This window comes from Eurypyga helias, unplaced genomic scaffold, assembly GCF_000690775.1.
Source record: "Eurypyga helias isolate BGI_N326 unplaced genomic scaffold, ASM69077v1 scaffold2413, whole genome shotgun sequence".
Lineage (NCBI taxonomy): Eukaryota > Metazoa > Chordata > Aves > Eurypygiformes > Eurypygidae > Eurypyga > Eurypyga helias.
Genome location: NW_010241665.1, coordinates 66,424 through 88,404, shown reverse-complemented (window position 1 = coordinate 88,404; position 21,981 = coordinate 66,424). Strand labels below are relative to the sequence as shown.

At 35.6% G+C, this 21,981-nt stretch overlaps 1 protein-coding gene across 1 annotated transcript; it reads left to right on the top strand.

The window, feature by feature from the left end:
• Positions 1 to 1,052: 1,052 nt before the first annotated feature.
• Positions 1,053 to 20,397, top strand: ZPBP (zona pellucida binding protein; the record flags this gene model as incomplete). The annotated part of the gene is given in 8 exon segments (XM_010148807.1): positions 1,053 to 1,136; positions 3,795 to 3,920; positions 7,375 to 7,517; positions 9,391 to 9,607; positions 12,108 to 12,184; positions 13,836 to 13,856; positions 13,858 to 14,011; positions 20,306 to 20,397. Coding segments are annotated over 8 exon segments (914 nt in total), but the record flags the coding sequence as incomplete, so codon positions are not given.
• Positions 20,398 to 21,981: the final 1,584 nt, after the last annotated feature.

Genomic DNA, 21,981 nt, shown 5'->3' with positions numbered 1-21,981 from the left:
ATGGCTGAAATATAAATATTGGGAAGCCCGACAGCTTGATTATCACTGCAAGTACCATGTGCTTACAGTGGTGAAAGCAACCACGGGATGGTTGGGACCATATCCCATGCCCTGTGCCACTGCCCAGAACACTATCCTGAGTCTTGAAAAGCAAGTCCTATGGAGACATGGCACTCCGTAAAGAATTGAATCAGACAATGGAACTCATTTCCAAAATAGACACCTGGGCCAAAGAACATGGCACTGAGTGGGTGTATCACATCCCCTGTCATGCACCAGCCTCCAGGATAAACAATGAGCTGTTATTTACTTTCTTTGCCAGATTCCCCGAAAGAATTAGAAATCACAAACACACCTTAACTTCCAGTAGCCACGTTCCTTCCAAGCAGGAGGTGGAGACAAAGAACACAAAATACTGAGAGGTCTAATAGCCATTATCTTTCTGCTGGCTTCAGTTCTGTATCTCTGGAAACTCTGTAAAAGAAACCCAGATCTGACTTGTACTACAATCCCCACCTGAAAGATATTTCTGTTTTCTTTCAGAAGTCTTGTATGTCTTGCAAAGCTTTGCAAACTTTATGAATGTGTTTTTAATTTCTATTTAAAATGGGAAAAATGCTAATTAGCATATCCATAAAATACCCTATATTTCTTTTCATGAGGAAATCAAGAAAATCGCAATCATAACAGAACCCAAGATCATTACTCCATTAATGGTCAGTATACACGTTGCTTGACATCCCAACTGAGGGTATCGTAACAATGCAGCTAATTTTTATCTTAATTTTGGACAGTGCCTATCCCCATTATCCCCATTCAAAACTAAATCTGAACTAAAGTGCTGTTTATAATAAGTATGCTTTTTCTGTATCAGGCCTTTGACACTGATTTTTGTTGCCATAGTGTCATATGCTGTATAAGACATTAGGCAAGTATAAACTTAATATCCATTGATGAACAAGCCTATTAAAGGATATAGATTAACCTGGTGTGCTGCTTGCTTTTTCAGATAAATTAAATAGTTGTATTAATGTACTTGTTTTATCTTTTAGCAGTTCAGACCTCAAAGAGATTTTTAAGAAGTGCAGGGCCAAGACAAAGTAGCTTAAAAATAGTGGGATCTGTCATATTTGCAGGTATTTTTCTTTAAAACATAATGTAACAACTTTTAGTGAAAATATTGGTTTTACTAAGAAAAGGCCCTTCTTTGTCATATCCCTTGTTGTTGAATTGTTTTAAATGGTATTAAGTGATTTAATTAACTATAATTCTGTACTGACTTATGTATACTTAATAGGTTATCCCACAGCTTATAATTCTGTCATCAGAATTTCTTTTTTTTTATTCTTACTTATTATTGTTATAAACCCAAGATAATTACTTTATATAATTGTTATAAAATATCATGTTCTGTGTCCTCTTCCACCTGGCTGTGGGACTCTTGCTTTGAAATGCTGCTTTCTTGCACTGTAGGTATTCTGACTTCATCTTACTTTTTCTGTACACAGAAGCTGAGACTTGAAGTTTATGTTATATTCTACAACAAAAATTAAGAGCTAAGAATTAATTTCTTTCTAAATTAAATTCCTTTAACTCCAGAATACAATAATATCACTTTCTCTTTTCATAAACAAACCAATTATTGAAAAATCTGAAAATGAAATTAAAGACCAGGCTGTTCCTCATTGCCATATATTTAATCACGTTGCTTTTTCTGTAAATGCACATTGCTGGCTTGGTTTTGGTAATAGTCTTCCCCACAGTTTTCTCCAGGTGTGATTTCCAGCTGTAGCTTCACTAGTAGCATATCTAGAAGTGATACTTCTGTTGCTAAAATGCAACATTTTTTGAGCTTTCTTTTGGTACAAATTCTCAGACAACAATTTTTGTCCAAAGGTAAAACAATTCTGGGAAGTAATTTGTTTTTAAATGTATCCCTTAGTAGTTTAACTTACAATATTATTGAGCATTAATGTTAAATAACAGCTCTGAGTGGTCTAAAAGTTCATCCTATCCGTATACCTTTACTTGTTTCCTGATTCTGATTCAGGTTTGTAAACATGGCTACTACTTGAATGGCATGAGCCAGTTTGAAAGTTAGAAGGCAAGATTAAAATGTTCTTCCCTACCCTGTTTCTGAACAATTTAATATTAATAAAGAATGCTTCCACCTTCTCTGGGGCAGACCATTGTGACTATACTAGACTTAGCTCCAGTATCCTTTTGAGATGCTGGGCAACATCTCTTTTTTGAGTGTGTTTTTCAACAAAATTGGGTTTAATACAATGATACACTCCTAAAATCCTGCACTTTTAAAATACCTGACTGAAATGTTCTTTTTTGGATCACTATCCAAAGTAAATATTTTTATAAAGGGGTGAATATGAACAAATAAGAAAAACAGCAGAGAACTTCAATTAAAAGAGTAAGACTTTATTTTGAAAGAAGAAGAATAAAATTATACCTGGTAGATATTTTTTTAGCCATTATTTTCTATCAGCTGCCCTTCTGTTATATTATTCCTATGATACATGTTTACAAAGCTGTTATGGAAACTGGCAGTGGTGAGACAGAATTTACCATCTTGGCAGATTATGATAATAACAACACCATAATTTTGTTACTTTTTATTATGAATGGGTAATTTAAAAAAATATTTCTACAAGACGGAACAAAGTGACTTTGGGGAAAGAAAAAACAAAATGTGTAGTGGGAGAGATGTGCAATGTATACAGTTTTGCCCCAATAGACTTCTACTAAAGCCAGTTCGTTAATAAATTTTAAGAAAAAGGATTTGTAATGGAGAAGGACTAATCATATTGGCAGTTGTCTTAACATGTAGAATTCATATTAATTTTTATGCTTTGGGGTTAAATAGTGAAACGCCACCTGTACATGACATTTATTTCCATGATATACTGTTGTACAATTGAAAACATGTAATTTGCTGTTCTCTGCAATATATGCTACTGTAAAAAATTGATTGGCTGGGATGGGCATACCTCCTGATCTTAAGACTATCAAAACTCTGGAGTTATTTTTATGTATTAAATGTTATAACAAAGTCTTTATTGTGTTAAAAAAACGTAATACTGTAATGTGAAGGTAAGTGCCTTTTTTACTTTTTAATGAAAGTGAACAATCATACTTGGAGAGAAAACTGTGGTGGCATTAGCACCAGTTGCAAGAATGGAAAAGTGAAAACTGTTTTTCTGAGCATTAATCTCTTCCTGCAACAAATACTTAAACAGTTTTCCACTTGCTGGGAATCGGAAATAGTCAGTGGTAAGATAACATTGTGGTAATTTGCTTATTTGATTCAGTTTTAATTGTTGGTCATATTCTCCAACTCTTTCTAAGCAAACACATCATGCACTGGTAAAAGGCAATTGGTTATAGAAAGGAAACAGCAAGCTTCTAGGTCTGATTGTCCTGCAGCTTCACGTTCTCCATGCATGTGTTGGAGACCCGTTGAGACAGAACCTCGCAGAAGCCCGTGCTTGTGACAACCTACTAAGTGACATACTCTGTTTGGGAGGATGGTAGAGTGCACTGTGCTTCTTGTTTGCATAACCAGATAAGCCTAGAACTAGAAAGAATTCTCTTTATTTTCCAGAGAAAACAAACCTGCTCTCTATTTTGTACTTCATTATGATGGGAGAGATAACAGAACTAGTCCCAAAATTTGAACTCCATTGAAGATCATTGTTGAACCACTGTCTTGAAATTTACATAGCTCACTGTTAGGATACCACCGATAAATAGGTGATGCTAATGATATTTTTTTTTTTCAGTTAAAGTCTATGTCAAGCTGAATCACAACAGTCCACGTGTTTTATGTCTTACAAATCATCTGAGAAACTTAGAACTGATTGATCCAATATTCCAGTGGAATGGACCAGGTGGTAGTCTTTCTTCAGGTAAGGATTTATTTCCTTACATCTTCCCCTCACTCTCTACCCCTGCTTCCCCCGCAAAGCAGCAAGAGGGTTATAAAGGTGGGAATGGAAATGGAGAAGTAACGGGATATTTTGTGTTTGTATGTATATTGTATAAATTAACTTTCACTTTTCAGAAAGGCATGAGATAACCAAACTAAAACACATTTTTAGATCTCTGTAAAGAATGGTGCCATCTCAAAAGAGTACTGGATGTAGCAGGTCTTGTTGGATACCACAGAGGCTGAGGATGGCATTCTGTGCTGCACTGAGAGTGCATACAGCAGGGAGAGTTCTGCAAGCACAGAATAATAGGATGGTGGGCAGTGTCATCAACATTTTTGGCCGTCATTTTTATTGGTCTTCCTCAATTGCATGTGTTTCTGTTGGCCCGTCACATCCTTTGCCAGTTTCAACTTCTGGTTAATGTGCTCATGGAGAATTTAAACATGGATGCCTCTAATGAAATCATTGTCCTAGTCTGCTAGTAAAACCCCAGTCATTGTTTCTGCATGGAGTATGTTGGGCTATTTCTACATACGTTATTTTTCTCACATGACTAGGATTGTTTAGAAATCATGACTGGCTCATCAGCAATATCTTTCCAAGTCTGAGCAGGGAGCCTCATTTCTGTTTTATGTTTCTTACGTGTATATCTCATTTACCCTTTAGTGCAATTCAATTTTAAAAAAGGACAATCAGCATTGTGATGAATCTACAAACCTCTTTAATCCCTTATTTCAGTTTACAATTTAGTTTATGAACCATTCATCCTTTTACAGTGGCAGTGTTTGCAATTCCTATTTGCTTTCCTCTCAGTCTATATTGCTGTCCATCAGAACTCTGCTGTTGGCCTTATATTTTCAAGTAACTTTTCCTATTACACAATCTGAAATACCATTTACACCATTGTGATTCTTCATTTTTAATCCTCTACATGCCAACCTCCGTAGTAGAGCATTTCACATCTATACGACATCTAACACTATACTCTGTTTTTGCTCCCAATCTGGTAAGTGACTTTACTCTCAGAAAGAATTTTTAGCATTCTTTGCCTCAAAGTGGTATAGGTGCTTTTGTTTATACTTAAGCCTGTGGGCTATGTCATTTTACATGGAACTGTTAATCTCCCTTCGGATGGATATATTCTGCTTAGCTTGAATATGCTGCATTGGAGCTGCTATACTTTGATGTCCAGTCTGTGATGTGGGACAGACACAGTATCAGGCATACTGTGACGGGTGTAAGTGCTGAGCTTCATCTGATCAGACAGAAGACAACCTCTTGATCGACAATTAACAAATATTGCCTGTTTCACTCCTCTAGCTTCTGTTTACTCAAACTGCAGTTTCAACAGCGTAGAACAGAAAACCATGGAGACAGACTTCTCCCAGTTGATGGGTTTAAATCTCTTCTGGCAGATTGCTTCAGTAGTATCCCAAGCTGCTATGTCAACCTTGGGTCACTAGCAAAAAAGCTATGGTGGCAGAAACTCTTGGCCCTGTGGCAACCTCGGGTGTACTAGAATCAGCAGCAGACAGGCAAAAAATCATTTCAGTTTTTCATGGTGTTGCTTTTGGCCCACACAGGGCAGCTGCATACATCAAAGATCAGAAGCATAGTTGTTAAATCTATGCTGTATTTCTCACGACAGTAATCTGATAGCGATTCCAGCATACAGTAGCAAACAACACCCTAGTTTATAGACTTAGCATCCTGAGTAGTTCATCATCAGATTACAAACCTCTTCATTGTCCAAAAAATGAAATGCAGTGTGCCATTAATGTGAGAGCCTAGGCTGATACGGAATCCCAAACCATTCTCATCAAAGAATTTGCACTTTCAAAATAGTACTCTTTTTTTACCGCACTTGATTCTTCTTTTTTTTTTTTTTAAACACAGTGATTTTTATGACAAAACTAAGTTAATTAAAAGATTAACTGGTTTCTTCAAGAAGAAAGTTGTCCTACACCCTCCTGCCAAGTATGTAGAAAGATATATTTCAATCAATCAGGCTAATTTTTCCCCAATAGCTTTCTTAAAATCTCACATCAGGAAAATCAGTGTGCACCTACAGTAACAAACATGTTTGTTTGAACAGGAGCGTGGCTTTGAAGTAGATTGCTTGACTGTACCCACTTAACCCATTCTGTTTGGACCATGGACTGGTCTTTTGAGTGTACCAACTGGATTCCTTTGGGATGAAGCTAACTGGAAGCATTTGCTTCTAGAAATAATGTGTGCTCCGTTTGTAAAAACAGATTAGGACTGGTCTGAAGTAAAAGCCTTAAAATGTTTGTAGTATAGATCTCATGTCCTTAGCATTGATTTTTTCAGTCCAAAACCATGCTGCTTTCACACCACACTAATTGTCTAAGTTTCCATCATCTACATAGAAGGTCTACATTACTCAGGTTGTTAAAAAGGATTTTCTTTTTTTTTTGGTGGCACCTGAAAATAGAAACAAAATCCATTCTCAAGTATTTTATCCAAGTGAGTATTTTACCTTGAAGTCTAGTATAATCAACTGTAGTGGTTCCCAAGGTTTTCTTTGACAGCTGCCAGCAAAAAGGCTGCATATTACTATTTGAGAAACCCATATTTACATTGTTACTGCCTGAGGACTTTTCAAGTCAGGAAAGGACCGACCAACTGACATCATGTAACATACATGTAGGCTACATGGGACAACCGTATGGCTCGTTATCAGTGCCCAAATGTGACCTTAAGCAGTGCTTCACTTTCTTCTTCAAAACCTAGTTAAAGAACCATGCTCATGATTTGCCCTTGGAAGTAGGATCCTACTTTCTCTCTGCCTTGAACTAAGGAGTTGTGTTAAGACTTTGGCCACAGTAACAACGCATATCTTTCCATACAGAAGGATCATTTTAAAATCTTAAATGTACATGATTCTCCTTTTGGCATATACGTATAATTTTTTTGGAACATCTGTATTACAATACTTGCTTAACTCAAACTTCCCGTCTTGTCTACGATGACGTTTACTGCACGTTAAACACCACCAGCAGCTAATTCTTGAGGCAGTTCCTGAAGACTGAAAGGTTAGCAGTCAGTTTGACTATACAGAGGTATAAAAAGAGATTATTTACCCACTTTGTCCTTTTTTCTGGGAGGTTTTTTTTCTCTATGAAGTGGCTATTGGAGAGAACAATAGATGTTTAAGATCAAATAAAACCAGGTTTCTGGGACTGCTTTGGCAACCAATACTTAAAACCACAGCAGCAATAAGGCATATTTGTGTAATGCTGAATGGAGTGATACCCAATCAGCTTCAGTTTCGGAGTCCTGTGCCTTCTGCTGAATCCATAATATTATTATTTTGTGCACAGCTTAACAGTAAATAACCATTTGAACCCTTACTTTCTGCATTTTCTCATGATGACAACTAAATTTATTTCATGTTTGTGTTTACTAGAAAATAGCAGCGTGCAAATATCACCAACAGGAACTTTAATATTGAGACACTTTAACCTGAGTGGAGTTTACACTTGTTCCATTGTTTATAAACTAATAGCAACACAACCTGATAAAAACCTCACAATAAAATACCTTATTTATGATAAGTTATCAATTCAGGTAAGTATGTTGTTGCCTTCAAAAAGTTTTATGTTTTAAAATGTGTCTTGCTATTTTTAAATAAGTAGGCTTATTTAGAACTTAGTTTGCAGAGATAAAGACATTCTGTTTCGCTGGGAAATTGTTTTTAATATTAGTTACTACCAGGAAGTTAATTTAATGTCATTTACAGAGCCTTAAATGAAGCTCAGTGGCTGACTGGGAAACTTATGAATATAGTTCTTTTTAGAAAAGAAACATAAAACATAATGAAATGTAACAAATTGAATAGGCAGTAATCCTTAATAGCATTAAAATAGTACAGTTTTAAACTGAATTATTCTTTATGAGATTAATTTTAGTGCAGCCGTATGGATTTATTTCACAAATGTTAATGCCTTAATTATTACCTGATTGTGTTTTTTAAGTACGTATCATTTAATGATTTAATATTTGTAGCTATTCTTTCCAGTTCTGATTACGTATCCTTCTGTCAGCAGGTTAAAAAGTCTTGGATAAAGTGAAAGATTGTAAAGGCAATGTCATTTATTCATTATTAGCACTCCTTTTCTTCCTTATAGGATACTTTATTCATGTGGGCACGTAGGCAGGGGCTCCCATTGGCTTCCGCAGGAACTATGTCTGATCTTGAATTTAAAATGTGTACCAGTGATCATTTAGAAACATGGTAGAGCACTGTAAACTAAATTGACCTCTGATGTAATTAATTTTATTTTGGCATAGTAGCCTTCATACAGAATAACTGTGACATCTAGGAGCTAGCTTGTGTGACAGAACTGGAAACAAAAATGTTTCTTTGAAACCGTTTTGATGGGAAAGGTCACAGTTTTCAGTAATGCAGATTTACATCCTTCAGTAAGGATCTAATATGAATGTTAGCATACAAAATTCAGTTTTCATACATATATGCAAAAAATCTGCATTAGATCTGCATATGCAGCAGCAAGAGAAAGGAATGGGGGAGGCAAAAGCAAGGTAGAGGATCTAATGAGCTGTCTGATTTGGGTAACATATTTTGGATGTTCTGCTGCTTCTTTCAACTGGTCCAGTTTCTGTTTTTTCTTTCTTTCTTCCCTGCTGCTCCCTTCTCCTTTCTGTGATTACACCCACTCCATGACTCCTGTTCTTCATTCTTTTGCTCCTATTTTCTATTTAACATTGTGCTCTGTTTATCTTCAGCTTTGGGTAAGTAGAGTGGTTATCATGAAATAACTAGAAACATGCATTTTATGGTATATTGGCTTATTTGTAAAAGATGCTTAGGTGTGCATTTAGCTTAACAGCAAAGGTGAAAAAGTTGATCCATCCATAAAAGTAAATTTCATACCTACATGAAAGGTTTTTCAGTTAGTTGTGCTCACAGAGAAGGAATTTCTGTTCATCTTAGTATTTGCATCTTCTATGGATCTCTGGGAAAGAAGATTCAGTTTTCAAGTCCTTTAAAACACTTCTGTGATAGTTGACTAAAAATATATATATATAACATACTACTATAACTGGCCATACCATGTGAAATGAAATATTGTGTCACATAATAAAGGGTATTTTGTATGCTTAACCTTAGGTTTTATCATCCTGATTCCTTTTGTGCTGTGTATCTCCTGTTGGTTTAAAAAATTAAAATAATGGAGTAAGACTTAACTATGGATATAAACGTCGACCTCTCAAAATCTCGAGTGTTACCAACTGCCTCAGCATACACTGTTTTATCATAAAAATTCTATGGGGGTGCAAAACAGGTTTTGTTTATAAATTAAGGATTTAAATCAGAATTTTATTTTCAATTACACAAATTATTTTTCTTTCTTTTTTACTTCATATGTGTTCCTCATCATCTTCCACATTTTTTCCTGCAGCTTATTCTGATCCTAAAAGTTACTATGAGTTCACAGCCCGGTATCATGCATCCCCCTGCAACAGTTCTCATAATACTTCTTTTGAAAAAGAATTGCTTCAGATACTGAGCAAGCTTGTTGCTGAACTTTCTTGTGAGGTTACACTGAAGTCAGAATGCCATCATGTGAAAATGCAGAGAGGAGGTCTATAGAATGAAATCTTCACTACATTTTCAGGTAAAATTCTGCCTTGCCTTTAAAGAGTGGTTTTAGAATTTTTTATACTTAACAAGATGTATTTACTGCTTATATGCAGAAAGTATTGTAAGGGTTTAATAATAACGTTTCTTGATTGTAAAAATGCTGTGAAGTATTGCACATGAAATTGATGTCAATATCAAAAAGACAGTTGATCTACTCAAAAGTGCATATTTTATATTATTTCAGAAAAGCTTTAGAACTCTATAGCTATATCAATATGTTTTAAATTTACTATCATAAAACATTATCATGGCCCTTGTTGCACACTAACACAGGAAGGAAGGTGACACAGGGTATTGTGTAACTCCCCACATCACCTTCATCTAGCCACCTTCAACAGATGTATCAGTCATTCCATGGATGTGCCTTGGTCTTTATAAACAGCTTCCCAATAACAGACTAAGACTGGATGTCTAATATTCAAGAACTACAGTTAAATGAGATGGACCTCAGTACTTTCCTTCTTTAAGTGCCAACAATAGAAGAGGGAGATTTCATAATTCTCCATTTCTTTAAACAAAAGGAGCCTAAAGGAGACCTGGGCAAAACTCAATTGCCCAAAATACTGAGTTGACTTGATTTAAAGCAAATCATTAGGTGTCTTGGGAAGATGTCACCAAATTATGGGATATTTAAGGGTTCTTATTGAGTGTGATTATATATTGTAACAGTTATAAAACTTTATATCTGATATTTGGGTGTATTTATACGTAATTGGGTTTATGTTTATACATATATGAAGACCTCACAGTGTCTGAGTTACTTATCCTCCTCTGATAAAGTTTATTAGAAGTCTGTTTATTAAAAACACATTTTCAGTTTACCATGCATTTTTTTTCATAAAATGTTTCCACTACCAGCTTTTCACTAAAGGCATTAACTGTGGAAGTCACAAATCTCAGTGTCATGTCAGTCCAAAGAAGATTCTGTTTTTCTTCAGACTTGTTCTCAGAATATTCCTTCTGAACACTGAAACCGTATAAAAAGGAAGTCTGAACTCCTTTACGTTGTGAGGTCTGAAGGAACCTGTAAAACAGTCCCAATATATGTTCAGTTCACTTGAAGTACTTTCTGTTATTAAAAGAGATATCTAAAATCTGAAGAGCTGCTGTTTATAATTGTTAAATGAATATACTATAGAACATCTGCAATATTTTCTCGAGCTTACTCTTTCTAATTATTTAAGTTCTAAAAAGGCCATTGTTTTCATATATTGTATTAGATTACTATGTATCGACATGCAATTTGAAAAGATCCCTTTATAAACAAAGTATATCAATTATGTCTTCTTTTCCACTCTCCAATTTTTATTTTCCTGAAAATTAAAAGTCATTGCTAATAAAACCAATGAAACTACTAGTCAGTTGTATTTCTCTGAAAATTGTATTTGTAGTGGATAGCATTGATGTATCTGAAGACCGTCATTACTGATAGTGTAGTTAGTTAAGGTTAATTCTAAGGCTATTGAAACTACATAAATGAGTTTTACCTAATGTGCAGGCTTTATGGAATATTTGAGCATTAGGAGAAGAAATGTTCCAGTTAGAGATTTAGGTGGAACTTTGATATGACCCAGTGGTAAACTACACATTGAAGTCTTAGAAAGTACTTTTTGATTTCTAAGAAGAATTTGGTGTTTCAGAATTACGTCCAAGACAGAGGTAAGTAAAGCTTATAATACAAGGAGTTAAATTCATATGTGAAGAGATAATTTTATTCTCAATATAGCAGTCTACTGCAGTCTCAGTTCTGGAAAGCAGTCCAGCAGCTTAGTTATCTATTTCCCAGGCCTTCCCCGTAACACGTTAGCACTAGTCAGTTGATAAGGAATGCTAACCCAAGCCAGTGGATTACTAAAACATAACCACTCTTTCTGCAGTCTGTACTTAAAGTCTTCTTTTGGTTTTAGGTGACATAGGCATTCCTACGAGAATGGAAAAGGCTGAGTCGGTGAGGCTCAGGTATTTGTGCAGGGGGGAGCAGGGAAATTCTTTAAAAGCACCGGATATTTCTCTGATGATTGTTCTTGAGAGAAAACTTGAATCTATTGCAGAAATAGTCAGAAGCTTGAACTGTTAGGGTTTCTGGATGACTGTTTTAAAACCTGAGAATTCATAAAACCACAACGGCAGGCAGGTAATTAGAGAGAGAGTAGCTTATTGCTTTTGAAAGGATTCAGGTAATTATAAATCTGGGAGGAGTCCAAAATGATGTATTTCCTTCCCATTAGAATTTACAAGTAAATGACAGTTCCCGTAAAATATTTACGTATGCTGAAAATTAGACCTAGGCATGTTGTATCTCTAAGAGGAGAAACTCTGTGATTTCTTTAAAATATCGCAAGTTAGACATCTGAAATATGGTAAATAGTCCTAAATACTGGCATCAGAGCTGACTAGAATCTTAAACCAGTAAACAAATAGAAGTTGATTTCATTGACTTTGTTCTTCTATAAACAGATCGTGTTTTATTACAGTTGCTTCCTCAGACAGAGAAGACCACAACAGCCTATGTCAGCAAAGAGCCTGTGATGCATCTCATAGATTAAACAAGGTACAGTAGATGGAAGAACAAAAAGGCAGCTAACATAATAAGCTACTCTCACAATAAACTATAACAACAAAAAATAAACATTCTTTGTTCAGTAAATTAATAAATTGATATAAAAGTTCTAGCAGATATCAAATTTATCTGTTAAAATTACTAATATTCTCTTGTCATTATGGGTAAGGCAGATGACACACAGTTTATGATAAAGACAGTGTATTAAGAGTATGAGAAGTGGCAAGAAAATTGGGAAATTTTGACCATGTGCTATCTTATAACTATCAAACATGCTCTTTTGCAATGGGAGTGCCTTTCCATCACTTCAAAGTGATTTTATTATTGATTTGGCAGAATTTTAGCTGCTTGAACGAGTTGGGCTTTTACAGTAGAGAAACAGAAGCCAGAGTCTTGCTTACGAGGTTAACTGTTAATTCAGAGGTTCTTAAAGAGGAAAGGAGAAAGGGGAAAGGAAGTACAGGGGGAATACCAAGAAACATCAGGAATGTAAATCATGCTTTGGGATTCCAGTTGAGGGGTGATGGAGTCTAAAATAACACTGTACTCATTAAGCAGTTGCCATGCTGTCCACTGAAAAAAAACCCTAAATTTGTGGGGAAAGCTCATGATCAAAGTTCATTTTTTTTTTTTCAGACAAGAGGATCAAGTTAAAAGAGCTGAATAAAATTGGTTTTGCCAATTTGTGTGTGTACTGAACCTTGCAAGCCTATTAAAGGTTTTTTCTTGCTTTTTCTTTGTAGCTTTATATAAACAAAATTAATCTCTGTATACAAATGAAGCACTGTCTGGATATGAGCATTGATACTTTTTACTCTTAGACTTTGTCAGATTGCTAATGGCTCTATTTTTTGTTACATATTTTATATACTTCAGCCAGTTAGAAGTTGCATTTTTATTTGTAACTACTATGACTTAAAATCTTTAATATTCCAGTGGAAGACACTTAATAAAAAATGGTCCAAAATTCCAGAGAAAATAAAATTATTTTTAAAAATAAGCATTGCCTTTGGCTAGGGAGTTGGAATAGAGGAGGTGAAATAGAGCTGCTGTGTATCCTAACATTTCTGTGATTCTTTGCTGCTGGTTCTGCACTGATTGAAAGGAATGTTTTTCCTATCTAGGACTGTATTTGTGCAAATCTTTTTGAGAAAGGGAATTAGTCTTCCGCGATTATATTTGATTGATATAATAATAATAATATCCATATTTAACTTGGCTTCAGGAGACCTTTGGCATTCCCTTTTTACTGAACAGAAATAGCTAATAAAGATGGAAAGTATGTCTGAAATATAAGTGGACATAAATACTAATACCTATGTAGATGGGAAAGCTGCAAGTCTGTTGATGCTAGGCTACAGATGTGTTATGTAGGTAAAATCGCCATGGATTAGCTTTTATAGTTCCACTTGTATAATCCTGAACACAACCAAAGATATTTCATTAATTGATCAAGGTTTATCTAAATTAAACCCAACATATTCAAGAATATTTTCCTCCTGTTTCCATTCAGGTACAATCAATTTAGTGGTACATCCTTTAAATCTTAATCTTAGCTCATGCTCATATTCTTTTGTCTTTTCTTGTATTCTGACCTCTTTCTATAAAAGAGTTTGAAAAAATATTGTTTGTTTCAATTTAGGCTAAACACCTCATAGAGAGATTTTTTTACGCAGCAAGTGGAAGTTAGCAGGAAAACTGAACCGTTGCCGGAAATATACGACATTGAAGGTACTCTGCAAACGGTACGGGTTGATGGCTGCTATCCAGGATATGGAATGAATGCTTTAATACACCCAGACTGTCCAAAGTGTTGTGGTAAGTGACAAATTTTTCTCTGGTTGAACTCAGCAATTTGCTATTTAACTTTATAAAATTGTTACACCACACTCTTTTGGGCTGTGATCCTGTCAAGTCTGCCAAGGTAACCAGTGCTAGATCAGGTAGTGTAGAACCTTCGTAAGACCTTTTTGATTTAGATTTTAAGCCAGACTCATAATGTTTATGGACTGATTTAAATTAAAATCCATCAGATTCATTTCAGGCCTCTGGACAGCACTGGGTGGGTGGGTTTGTGTGGGTGTTTTTTGTTTGTTTGTTTGTTTGTTTGTTTTTTGAATTAGCATAGAAAATCTGTAATCTGACAAGGTTTATTTCAAGTACTGTTTTACAGTAAGGTGAACAAGACTGTTAGTTTTGTCCTTAGATTTATAAAAGGGGGCATAATAATGCAATTCTTTCATCTAATTGCAAACTTAAATGCTACATTCCAGATATGAGTAAAGTAATAATAATAGATAAAATAATCACTCTGTACAGCTGTGGAAAAGGAAGTTAAATTTGTAAATATTTGTGATCCATTTGGAAGAATAAGAAAAGGGAGGGAATGAATTCTGGTAATTCTATTTTTGTCCATCCTTGTATTAAAACGAGTGATATTGCCCTCCTTAGATGCTAAGGAGTGGATCAGTGTTTTAAAGAGTCGCTGTACCACATTGCATTTCACCCAAGAAAAGGTTATTCATATGATTCCCAAATATTGAGCCTGAAGTCTCAAGGGAACATTGGAAGTCAAGACACATAGAGGATAAATTTGTAGTCAAGCTTTTGACAGTTTATCTGGCAGTAGTGAAAGAAAACACTGGATTACATATTGAACAAGTTTACAGAATGGAAAGAAATAATATGGAAGAAAATAGAGACAACTTTAAAATTGCAGGACATGCAAAATGTTTCCATATGTCATCAATAATTTTTTCCGATTTTTTGTCTTCATCAAAAGGAACTTAAATACTTTGGTCCATGTCTTCCAGTAAAAAGTGACAAATATCTGGAAGGAGTATATATAAATATCAAATGTATTATGATTATTGTAATACAGAAAATTTTGGCATATAATTTCAAGGATAGGTACATAAAATCAAGTTTATAAAAGCATATCTTCTTTAGGGTGATTTGATTTGTACAGACTGCAGTTTTGTTTTGGGCTTTCCCCCAGAATATCTTACTCCATTCTAAACTAATTTGCATTCCTTCTTCAAAATAAAACTTTAATCTGAGCTCTGCTAGCTGTTTAACATAAGTAGTAGAAAATAATAGTTTTCTTAGCTGCCATGCTCCTTCACCTCCTGCACTAGACAAAACCACTACATAGCCCTACACCAGTGCCAACCCAAGAAGCCGATCCCTGTCAGCCGGAATTGTAACAGACACCTCTGGCGGATACAGGGGCAAGCTCTCACATCTGAGTTAACCAAGAATCTCAAGCAGCCAAGCCTGATGTTTGACTGATTACTGGATGTCATTCTGTCAGCATGCTCAAATACAAACTCTTTTCCTTAGTTGACCTCTTGGTAAAATCGGTAATTTCCTTTCCCAGAATCCAAACCACCATATCATAGGCAGTAAAACTGAAAGGGTTCTCTTCTACCTCAAGGCAATATATGAGCTTCAGTTATTCCCAACAGATGTATCCTGCTTAACCTTTAAAACTTCAGAAGACTACGTGGACTCCCAAGGACATATAACCCAGTCCTGCACATCCTCACCATTTCAGAGCTTTTCTCTATGATATTTATATAATTTCCTTTCATGTAGTTTATACCTGTTACTTCTTGTTCTGTCTCAGCAAATATGAAAACAATTCTGTTACCTTCATCTTTGAAACAGCTTTTGTGTATCCTAGAAAACTGTTTTCTTTCTCTCATATTGTCTTCATTGAACTAAACCACCTCTAGTTCAGTCTTTCGGTCGTGTTTGATAGACCTCTGTTCAGCTTTATTGTCCACTATAGGTTCTCTACATTTGTTTTCAATGCCTCAAACTTCATGTAGTAATTCTCAGACTGGGCTAACATGGAGGAATTAGTTGTGATTTGCTAAAATCCCTGGATCTGTTACTTAAATAGAAAATAAAACTGGCATGCTGCAATAACATCTCCCCGGAGCCTTCTCTTCTCCAGGCTGAACAAGCCCAACTCTCTCAGCCTGTCCCCACAGCAGAGGTGCTCCAGCCCTCTGAGCATCTTCGTGGCCTCCTCTGGACTCGCTCCAACTGATCTATATCCTTCTGATGTTGAGGGCTCCACAGCTGGATGCAGCATTCCAGGTGGGGTCTCACGAGTGCAGAGTAGAGGGAACTTCTTGGGTTATCCAATAGTCTCCCTTGTGGTTGCAGGAACGAGGTCCTGTGATCAAGTTAAACCAGCTTTAAGGGCCATTTAAGAACTATGTGGGAGTTTTGGTCTCTTTAGCTACTCTTGTTTTTCAGTTAAAGATCAAGCTTTCAATCTAAATTAATTCATGGAAAGTTCATACTCATTTTCCCTGATGGGGAGAATGCCCTTTAGCTTAAGTAGATTTTTTTTTTTGGTGTCCAATTTTATAACCAGAACAAACCAACTACTTTCTACCTGCTTTTGTAAGGGTTTGCATTCAGTGAACATACCTTATTTTGAGTCTAATATTCTTGCACAGTGTGACTAGAATTTAACACGGTGTTTCAGGTGAGCTCGTAATAGTGCCTTTTACATCATCAGTGCTTCTCTTCTGGTCCTAAGAACCTCTCCCTCAAATGATGTAGCAGTACCACGCTTCCCGTTTTCATTAGACCGATCGTGCTCACAGTCCTCTTTAATCAAACAAATACACAGGCCTTTCTCACTTTTTTTATTTCTTCCTGGCTGTTTGCATCTTGTCCCGATTCACAGCTTCTCCCAGTTGTCAGCATAGTTCATAGGGATTTTTTCTGCTAATTTTGTTACTGGAAATATTTAATAAAGTCTGTCTAAGAGCAAGCTCATGAGTAATCCCTTGAGCAATTTCTAAATCATATTTCCCTTTTAAGCATAATGCAGTACTTTTAAAAATGTATTGCAATTGTAGTCTTCTGAAGTTTATTACATTTGTATGTGCTGCCATATCAGGTGCCTTCAAATTAATTACGTGCTTATCTTCATTGTAAAATATCGTCAGATTGTATTACCTTCTGCTTACCTGCATGCCATTCAGCATTCATTCATGGAATCTTTCCAGTCTGATCAGCTGTTCTGTGGTTTCTTGGATTCTTCTTTCCTCTCCCGAAGAATTTATCATACATTTCTTACCTGTCGTAGGTTAGCACCCGTCACAGGGTATCACTGCAGACACACTGCAAACTTCAGAGTATCATCTGTGTTACCCTTTCATGGCCAGTTCTAGTTTGGAACACGGAAAGAGATGTTACTCAGACTTTCTTATTTAAGCACATTAAACTTTGAATAGTGAGACTTTTTCTAGTCTCCGGGTCTTGATAAGGCTATGACAGAATGGAAGAGGTTATGGAGTAGGCCCAAGAACATGGAGAAATAAAAAACCTATGCATATCCTCCTCAGGTTTCATAAAAACCCTTCTCTATTTTTACTTCTCATAGTAACATACAGCAATATAGCTGGATGTTCAGTTACACCTGTTCTCTTTCCTCTATTATTTTTAAACATCTAGTTTCATGTGGTGTTCCAGTAGTTCTGGTTCCTCCATGCTGCTGAGCAGTCCTCTGTGAACAAAGGCATCATTTATTTCACACTGCCATCCCACAGTTCTGCACTAAGCGTATCCCTTTCGCTTACGGCATCACCGACCAATCTGAGTCTCTTGTGTTAGAACTTGCATTCATTCTCCTCCCCATGCTTCAGTCTCATCTTTTTTTATATCATACTATATCATCATTTGTTCTCCCTCCTCTGCTTTTGTATTATAACGGCATTAAATACGGAGCTATTGTCTCACCTTCTACTCCCATGCTCTAGTCTAAATCTCCTTCTCAATTAGTCAATTAAACATGGTAAACTGATCGGTCACTGTGTGATGTATCTATCTTTAGAGAAATTTTTTTGGCAGAAAACAATGTTGGTAAAACAACAAAATTTTGTTCATCAGGTACCAGATAAGCCTCAGGCAAAACCCTTTACCGAGTGATTTTGCAGGGGCAGTGACTTAAAGACCCAAAATCAGTGCTGATTAATAATTTCATTTAGTCTTGTGCCTCTGTAAAGCAGTCTTGAATAAACAGAATTGATGAGTACAAACATCTTAGAAATTACTTCATATGATTTTATCTTAATGTTTTTCTGCTTTTAAAGCCCTGTTTTTTGTTAAATAAAGCCCATTATTCCAGGATAAGTTATTAAATATTTTGGTAACAGCTACATAAAGTATGAACTACCATTAAATTTTATTTAACATAGGCAATTGAGTCACTTCCATGGCATCAGAATTTCTAAATATATTTTTTCTGCTTTATAATTTCTTTTTGTCAGTTTTATTTAATTTCTCTTTAATCAAATGCAGCTGTGAGATTAATACAGTACAAAATGTTTTATGTTTTGTAGGGCTTCTCTAGAGAGACAATTTGATATCACACCCTGTACTAGATTGATGAAATATTTTTTGTCCTGTATTATTACTCTGCAGAGCTAGATTTTTGCGGTATTTTTAGTAGACTACATACTGAATAGTCAGTTCTAATTTGGTTTTCTTTGGTTCTTTCTCACAGTATGGTGATTATTTCTATTACTGAAAGATAGTAACTTGAAAGTTCAAAAGGAAACACATTATTCAACAGAATATTGAAATAGTCCTAAAACCAGAAGAGAGTGCAAAATGCTAGTCAGTTTTTAGGGAACAAGATCAGGTTAAGACATTGTGTGCATTTCAGTTTGTGATGCGTGAAGTGGCAAGTATACAAAATACGCTGTAAAGACAGAGTATCTTACTAAGATATTTATATATTCAAAGTGAAGGTATACCAGTAGGAGTTTTCTATTAGTGTAAAGATCGAAACAAGTTAAGTTTACTGGTTAAAGAAACTTTCCAGCAGGTGGCTAAATAAGCCACAAATTTTTTTCTCTTTTTCATGCTTTCTGCTAGATAGCAAACAGATGACTCTTCTGAGAAATAAACTTTATCCCATTGTAAGAGAAGTCTACCTTGTTCCGATTAAATAAACTGAAAATTGTGAAGGATTTACTAGAAGTGTGACTATGATCTTCAATAAAAAGAGTAGAATTATTCCTCTGGTACACAATATGATTGATTTTCCAGACTGAAAGGTTGGAAATGCCTTTAGTTACATGTATTCGTAAAGCTTTCTCTTTCCCATAAAGCTATCTTGGTCTGCCTATACTAATCTATAAAAAAGGCAAGGTTTTGACATCACCTGCAGAGGACCCCTTCTCTCTTACATTTCATAAGACTGCTAAAACCCTCTTCAGTCAACAGCAGTGGCAAAAAATGCTAGGCAAGCTAATAACACCCACTGGGGATCAAGTGAATCCTGCCAGCCTCAACAAACAAAGGCAAACCCAACCAAATACTGAATTGCTGAAGGTTTGTGCAGCAGTGACTAAGACATTGTTAAGCCAGGAAAAACCCAGTAACTAAGTCAGTGCTGACTCTGCAAAGGGAAAGGAAGGTCTCAATTACCTTTGTGAATGGAATACTAATGCTGTTAATTAACGATCTATCTGAAGAAAGGCTACCACTGCCAACCTGAAGTATGATTCAGGATAATCATAACCAAAGAGCTCAAATTCTGCTTTTTTTTTCTGCCAAGAGCATAATGCTGAGTTAGTCTTTAGTGAATTCATTCTGCAGATGACTCTACAGATTTCATCAAATGGTATAACATGATCCAACAGGAAAAAAGCGTTTCATTCAGAAACTTGTTCTACATCGTACGCTGATTTCCCATTTGAGGTATTAGTTTTGCACTACTTCTTTATAATTATCAGAGCTTAGATTTCAGCTTTATTTTGTCTTCTATTACTTACACAAGCAGCTACAGCAGCTCATTTAAAACATTACTGAATACAGGCCATATAAAAATGTAGTTAATGAACATATCCCTTGCACGTAGGTGGAGTGAAAAGTGATGAGAGAAAAATACAGTGTAATAAATAGGTGATGAATAAAATGTATACAATTTTTTCATCATCAACTATCAGAACGCTGGAAAATAATATGATCTTTTTTCAAACAGATAAAGATGCATTTTAACATTTCAAATACAAATATATATATTTTTATGAATATCACTCAAATTCCACTTTTTTTTCTTGGTATTTTTGTCCATAGTTGTATGCAGCCAGGGATCATACAATCCTAGTAATGGAATTCACTGTCTTCGGTGCGACAGCAGTTTGATATATGGAGCAACAAAATGCTAACAGCTAAGGGATTTTCACTCTTGCAATAGTTCTTATGTATTTCAAGGTGGTAATATTAATAAATATTTTTAATATGTGTAGAGCTTGTTTTGGTTTCATCAGTAGAATACACTTGTTTTTTAAGAAATGATGATTCATCGGCATATTGGTAAAATGTTTCATACCACTTAGGACGACTTAATTTCAAGTCCTTAGAATATCTGCAAGGTTAATACCAATAAAGACACAAGTAGCAATTTGTGTCACAAGAAAACACCAAAGTAGAGGTATTCTGCATACTTAGTCCTTTGCTGGTAGACCTCAGCTCCTCTCGGCAGGGACTGGGTAAGGACTCTATGTTGTGGTTTTCATGTACCTGTCCATTCAGTCGCTGGTTAAGAGGATTATGGTAAGCAGCTCATGGTGGACATGACCATTGAGACCTAGCCTCCAATACAAAAACATCCTAAAAACTTTCTTTCAAGATTAATTATATTATCACTACTGACCATTTGGTTGCGTCTTCCCAAAGAATGTAAAATTCCACTTGGGTCAGTCAGGTGTTCCACCTTTAAAGACACCACGTTGAGCATAACACTTTCGCTTTTACCTGAAGAAAACAGTCGGTCACATAAAATACCATGGTACTTCCTATGACACTCCTTTACTTTTGTAAGACCCTTGAGAACTACTAAGTGGTTGGCTCAGTGCATTCCTTGCCATTGTCATTCATTAACAGCCTTATATAAGTTGGTGTTCAGTAACAGAATCCTGTTTAAAATCCTTTTTATTTTGTATTTGCAGAGCATACCCCATGCAAATTGCAGAGTTTCAATAAATATTACAGAGCTAAGACTCTTTTCCCCCTTAGCTCTTTTTCCTATCTAGTTCACCTATAAAAATGAGTTAGATGTGAAGGCCATTTATAGCTCTGTCGTATCTGGAAAATGGGCTTCGGAGGCATTTTTTTTTTCACGCACAAACATGGAACGTAGGTTTAATTATGTACGTCTTCAGGAACGGTACTAAAAAGAAACACTGTGCTACATTACAGAAGTAATTTTTCAATGTGACTTACTGTGTTAAGATACTACACTGTAAGCATCCCACTAACATACTGTTTATGTGACAGAGCCTGAAGCTCCAAATACATCGTACTTCGATGTGAAGGACACAAAAAATGAAAACAGTACACTTAAAAGGAACGAGTAGGACTGTATGACTTGCCTGCCTAGTTTGAATGAACTGAAGTAACTTTTATGCAAAACATCTGCAACTCAGGCACTTGAAAAGAGTGGAAAACAAGCATTATTAGGATTCTACAGAGTGGTGCTGTTTATTGCTCAAACACTAGTAAAAACAGCACAGCCAGCAGAACATAGCTCGTTTTATCAAATTCCACCTGAAAATAAATAGCTGGTAAATCATGTTAAAATATTGAGCAGTTAAAAAATTAAACTCCACTTAACTGTGATCCACAGAAATGACTAAAGACTACCTGTTCCTTATTTTCATGTGGTAATTAGAAATTAACAGACCAATGGGTCGTTACATTAGGCTGAAGCACTGCAGTCCCTATGTTATCTCCATAATTTCCCACTCACA